At 34.1% G+C, this 6,246-nt stretch overlaps 1 protein-coding gene across 1 annotated transcript in view; it reads right to left on the bottom strand.

The window, feature by feature from the left end:
- The window catches only part of LOC115241488, a 14,435-nt gene extending 8,715 nt beyond the window's left edge, over positions 1 to 5,720 (bottom strand). The window contains exons 1-8 of the mRNA XM_029817254.1: positions 5,693 to 5,720; positions 4,497 to 4,585; positions 4,107 to 4,271; positions 3,895 to 4,011; positions 3,479 to 3,811; positions 2,817 to 3,385; positions 2,589 to 2,734; positions 638 to 2,004 (exon numbers count right to left, since the gene is read on the bottom strand). Coding sequence (XP_029673114.1) covers positions 638 to 2,004; positions 2,589 to 2,734; positions 2,817 to 3,385; positions 3,479 to 3,811; positions 3,895 to 4,011; positions 4,107 to 4,271; positions 4,497 to 4,585; positions 5,693 to 5,720 — 2,814 coding nt within the window. The remainder of the gene's footprint in view (positions 1 to 637; positions 2,005 to 2,588; positions 2,735 to 2,816; positions 3,386 to 3,478; positions 3,812 to 3,894; positions 4,012 to 4,106; positions 4,272 to 4,496; positions 4,586 to 5,692) is intronic.
- Between the last annotated feature and the right edge of the window lie 526 nt (positions 5,721 to 6,246).

Raw genomic sequence — 6,246 nt, 5'->3', positions numbered from 1 at the left:
TTTTTTTTTTAAAGGTTTCCCCAATAGGGCTATTCCACTAGTGAAAAGCTATTATCAAAATTTTAATTATTATATATTACTATCTAAAATATATTATTATAACATATATGTGTGTATAATAGATTACATATATAATATATTAATAATAGGAATTTTAAATTTATGAAAATTATGAAAATAAAAATTATCTGACAAGGAAAATTTTAATGACAATTGGCGGAAGGTACGATCCCAGCATATTTTTTATATCCTGAGGCATATAGATTACATATATAATATATTAATAATAGGAATTTTAATATTTAATTATTTATGAAAATAAAAATTATCTGACAAGGAAAATTTTAATGACAATTGGCGGAAGGTACGATCCCAGCATATTTTTTATATAGGAACTCTCCTGAGGCATAGCGTTACACGCGCGATCGGCGATCTATCGAGCCTCGAACAATAGTATGGGGATCGTAGGCACCGCCTCAGATATCAGCCCAAAAAGGATATCAAATTCCGAGCACAGAATTTTCGATTTAAAAGATAAAAGGGGGTGGCTACTTTTGGTGGGACATCCTGTATATATATATATATATATTATTTTCCAATAAAAGATCTTAAAAATGATATTTTTCCGTAAGCTTACATGAAGTGTTTTTTCCGTTGCTTGATTTAATGCTTGAATCGTAGAATTCTCTTCCATTCCTTTGGTATATTTAGCATGAACTTTCTTATTTTCATTGATTTCAGATTCTTGTTTCTTAATTGTGTCTGCATCCACTGTCTTATCTTCCTTCGTACCTTTCTTCGACTTTGATCGTTTAACACTATCTTTGTCATAGTCGTGGAAAATATTACTGATTGAAGGCACTTTTATTGAATATGTATGGGTGTTGCTTTTTACCGTTTTTCTCTGCTTCTCTTTTTCGTTTTTCAGTTTTTCCTCGCGTCTTCTATCGCTTATTTTATCCTTTAAACTATCAAGCGAATCCACATCTTTATTACCAATTAACGTAGAGAGTTTTTTGGAGATGTGAGTATGCTTCGAGTCTAAAGTGCTTTCTAATCCTATATCTTTGGGATCCGTTTGTTTTTTTAACTCTCCATTCTTTAATTCCTCATTCTTTTTTTGTTTTAATCTTTTATCTTTTTGCTTTATATGAATCTTGTCGGATTTTTCATCAGCCTTTGTTGCAGTCTTTGAATTCGTTTTCTCTTTCTTACGATTTTTTTTTGTTTTAACATGGGAAGATTGTTTCTTATCTTCCTCAAATATTACGTCACTTTCTTCTATTTCAATCTTTTTTAATTTGCTCTTCTTAGTGTTGTCTGTCAATATTCCGGTTTCTTCAAGTTCTTTCTTTTCTATTTTTCTACTTTTGCTTTTTACCGGAGATTCATAATCTTCCTCAAAGTCCTCTTTCCGCTTTTTGTTTTCTTTTGTCTCTTTCACAGATCGTACAATTTCTGAGTCCTTTTTCGATTGATGTCGCTCTTTGCTCCCTTTCTTATTTGATGTTTTCAATCCTTCTGATTCTTTAGGTAGCTTTTTGGTTTTAAGTAAACTATTTACATCAACGTTTTTTCTCCTTTTCGACATTACAATACTAGTCCCGGATATTGCACCTTCGCTCTCTTGGTCTTCCTGTTCTTCCTCGTCCTCATCTAATTCCTCTTCTCTCGCTCTCTTACCCTTCTTCTTCCCTCTTTTCTTCTTTGCAACCTTAATACTTTTATTCCTCTTTTCATCTTCATCCACTTTCTCGTTAGTCTTAGACTTTGTTCTATTCTCGGGTTTATATGATTTGGACTTTTTGGTTGATTTCTTCGAACGTTTACGTGTGTTATGGTGCGAAGAAGTTAAATGATGCGGAGGATACGACGGAGACGTAGGTGTTCCGGCTAATGATCGAAGAGATGTAGGATCCTCATCGCTGGATGTCTCCGATTCCAAATACCGACTTACGGCTTTATCGAAAGCTTCCTTGAGATTAATCGCCATTTCCGTATATTCTAAAATATATATAATTGTACATATTTTATATATATATATATATATGTATATACAGGGTGTCTCGTTTTAATCTATCACCCCTTTTATTTCTGCAGGATAAGGTTGAATTAAAAATATGTTCAGACAAAAGTTGTAGGGTTCAAAGGCGGCCAATAAACGATCTTATTAGATTTTGGATCGGTGGTCCGTGTTGGGCCCAGTCAATCTGGTATATTTTTCAATATTTTTAAACGAGAATTCCCATTTTTTATTGTATATTCATGTAACTTACCTCGAGAACTTTTCAAAACACTATAATAAAGTATTTTTTCATTAAGTATTTTTCGAATTATATCTTTATCTGACGTATTTTGATATATGTGTGTGTGTGTGTGTGTGTGTGTGTGTGTGTGTGTGTGTGTGTGTGTGTGTGTGTGTGTGTGTGTGTGTGTGTGTGTGTGTGTGTGTGTGTATTAGTATAATACATAAAAGTGTATTATCAAACAATTTATCAACACATGTAATTACATAAATAAAATAAGATCATTAGAATGAACGTATATATAAATTTAAAGACAATTAGAAAAAAAAAGGAATTACAAACCGTTATCAGAGCCATTGTACTGCCTACAGTTGTCAATAATAAGCCGAAAATCGTGTTTAAATTGACTTAAACTTTTGTACGAACCACCTTCCAATTTCTCTTCCATAGTGCTAAGATCCATAGGCTTGCGTACAACACTGTAGTACCTATAAAAATTATTCACAATATAATAACTTAACACATTAGATAAATATTAATTTTGCTTTTAATATATATAATTGTAAATACCTCGGCGCATACTCTTCGTCCACGGGATCAATAAACGGCCAGGCATCCACATGATCTTTAATACTTTCGAGAACTTTGTGCATTCCGACACATCGTTCCTCTTCTTCGATTCTGAACGAATAGCCATATTTATATCCGTAATTACAAGATACATAATTACCATCGCTTTGATTGCTGATACCCTTTTTCTTCTCCAAATCTTCCACCTCATCCCTAGTATGAATTACGATTTGGCCAACAGCTGATGCTAAAGAATTGTTTGTCTGCCGTCCTTTCTTCTGGATCGGCGGTGTTGGTAATGGCGGAGTAGAATCTTCCTTAATATAAGTGGTTTTTGAACCTTGTTGCGTCCCCTTTTTAGTCCCTTTGTTTGTTTTAGTCTTAATCTTAGATCTGACCATGACTGCATCCATATGCGTCGTGGGCTCTTGACTACGAAGCACTCGCGAACTATTACGTTGTAATAGTTTACGCCGCTGCTGCTTCTCTTTCAGATCGAACAATTTGGGTATTTCCGGCATAAAGTCCTCGGACAATGTACGATAAAGCTTGCGCTCGGTATCGTATTCCTGGGAATATAAAATGTCGATAATCTTATTTTAAATTCTGCAATAAAAAATTGCACAACACACTTTTTTTTTTAAGACAAAAATAATCATTACCGAGTCACGAAATTTTTCAACTAGTCTGCTCCAATCCTGTTGGGTAAAACACACAACTTGCCAAACGCTCTCTCGTCCTTTGGTTTCGCTGTCTATTAAACTAGTTTCCTCCTTCTCTTCCTCTTCCTCTTTCGCCACTCTATTCCGTCGTTTTTTACGCTTTTTGTCCTTTGGCTTACTTTTCTGCTTGTGTGAAGCACTGTTAGAAGTATCAATGTAATCCTCCCGGTACAATCGAGTGCCGTAGAAGTACCAATAGGCAGAATTCTTACGATCATGTCCCAAAGGTTCGACTCGCAGGCTATCCGAGTCCAAGTTATTTAACGATTGCTCCTGTTGTTGATATTACATTATTAAGTAACAGCATATAAAATTGCTCGTGTATATAAAATATCTTATCCTGCTTATATACGTACTACGTCTTCGGCGTCTAGCCTAAAGTCGCAGAGCGCGCGTAATATTTCTACTTTTTGACGAAGCGGTAATAATTCAAAATCTACATCCGTATTGAAAGGATTTTCGCATTTGTATTCCTGTATAAATATGCAAAAACATGTGTTCTAGTTTTATTGTCGATATTGGCAATTGAAAACTTTACATTGCGAGCATAACACAGAGTAATACTTACTTGACACTTTTTCCGAAAAAGTCTACGCAGAAACATCTGATAATTAAAAGTAGAGATATCATTGCGAGTGTCATTTGGCAAGCAACCTTCCAATAACTTCACTATTAGTTCCTGAAGCAGTCGTCCTTCGGTACCTCCGTCCGTTAATAAAGCTTCTTCTAAATCCTACAATTTAACAACATTAATATATCGATACATGTTTCCTTATATAATATTCAAAGTAAAAAAAGTGAAAAAAGAAAGCAAAGCTATGTATAAGCCAGATAAATAATAACAGTAAAGCTGAAGCAATGGAAGCTATTTGTATAAATAATATTGAAGCGGTATACTAATCAGCCTTATATACACTGCTTACTCATAAGAGGGAGTAGCATTTTATTAGTTAGATACCTCAATATCAAAATCCAGAAGATTGAAGGCAGCTCTAAATAATGAGCAAAAATGTGCTATACTTGGCACCTCCCACCACGATTGAATATCTAAAAAAAATTAAGGAATGGTTAAAAAAAAAGTTTCTTAATTGTAATCCTACCATCTCTATTTAAAAGTAATCAATGCCATTGTGTATAATGTATATTCACTATTTAAAAATTATAAATAAAACTATTTAAAATCTTAAAATTATTTGATAAGGCAGCAAACATATTAATAATAAATTTGAATTTCAGATAACATTTTCTGTTTAAATTATTTTTCAAAAATAATTTTCTATTTTTAATAATTAAATATAACTATATTGCTCTATTTAATCTTTTAAGTAATCAAACACAAAAAAAAGAGAAAGAATAAAAAATAAATCTAAAATTATAAATACAAGTGATGTTCTTTAATTATAAAATGAAAATGATTATATCATGATTATTCCTCTCCCTTTCTCTCTCTTTCTATGGCTTTCTAAATATTTCTATAATTTCTTTACATATTTATAACAATGCTCGGTTTAATTTGTTCAAACACAATCATCTATTTATGATAATTAATGTTCATTACATCATTTCATGTTGTATTCATTTCATATATATATACACGTCTCATGTACATCTTTATATACACAAATTCATCGATTCTAAATATAAAGGATACATGAAAATACAGACATAATAAAGATTTTAATTATGCAAATCGGACAATTTTTTTTAATTATTTTTTGTATAACTTTGAACATATCAAAACTATACATCCACTTGCTAATATTTAAAGATGTAAAGCTTTGAAAAAGAAATCTCTTCTTTAATAAAAAATCAAGTTTCTAATTGACACTATTCACACTTTCAATAAAGCTCACAAACATAAAAAGCATTACGCAATTGTATTTCCTTCAGCTTAAACATTAAAGAGTCAAGACTGTAATAAATAGAATATACAAAAATAAAAGAATTTCTACATCTAGAGAAAAAGGATCACAGAAATTATATCTGCTGCTACACAAAAAAACCTGACACTATTTTAACTTACATTGTCACTTCAATTGACATTATTTCACTTTTATATTAGAGCAAATAAAAAAAAGAAAGAAAGAAATAGATATCATCGAGCTACGCGACTTTTATCGCGTTCGGTGTATAGTCTTCTGTATGTTGACTCACCTAGGATCCCGATGAAAGTAGGAAACATAACCCGTCGTGTGGCGGGCGAATCGGACGAATCAGCGTGTCCAGGGCGGGACACGGGAGCTGAAGCTCAAGAGTCAGGTCGCAGAAATGGGGCGAGTGCGGATCGCCTTCCTCGGTAGGCCGGCGCCGCAGCAACAGTGGCGAGGGAGGAGGGCGAGAGCGAGAGGGACAATCTAAAGGCCCCCGTAGAGCGTACAGAATGCGCGCGCGACGAGGAGGATCGAGCAAAACACTTCCGCTGCCCAGTGGTATGAGTATATATATATATATATGTAATGCGTATATACATACATATATGTATATATACATATATATATATTGTGTGTGTGTGTGTGTGTAATGTGGGTGGGTGTGGATGAGTGTGGGGGAGGGGGGGAGTGCGTGCGTGTGCGGTATATGTATGTGAGCGCAGAGCCCGTATTTCAAAGCACCGGGATGCACGTCAGCGGTGAATGACACTCGTAGCGGTAGTCCCGGCAGGCGCGCGCAAGCGTGGCGCGTTCGCGGGCTCGCATAGCTCGCCAAGT

Source organism: Formica exsecta, unplaced genomic scaffold (genome assembly GCF_003651465.1).
Source record: "Formica exsecta isolate Colony F162 unplaced genomic scaffold, ASM365146v1 scaffold5, whole genome shotgun sequence".
Classification (NCBI taxonomy): domain Eukaryota; kingdom Metazoa; phylum Arthropoda; class Insecta; order Hymenoptera; family Formicidae; genus Formica; species Formica exsecta.
The sequence above is the reverse complement of the archived record's forward strand: the minus strand, read 5'-3'. Positions and strand labels throughout refer to the sequence as shown.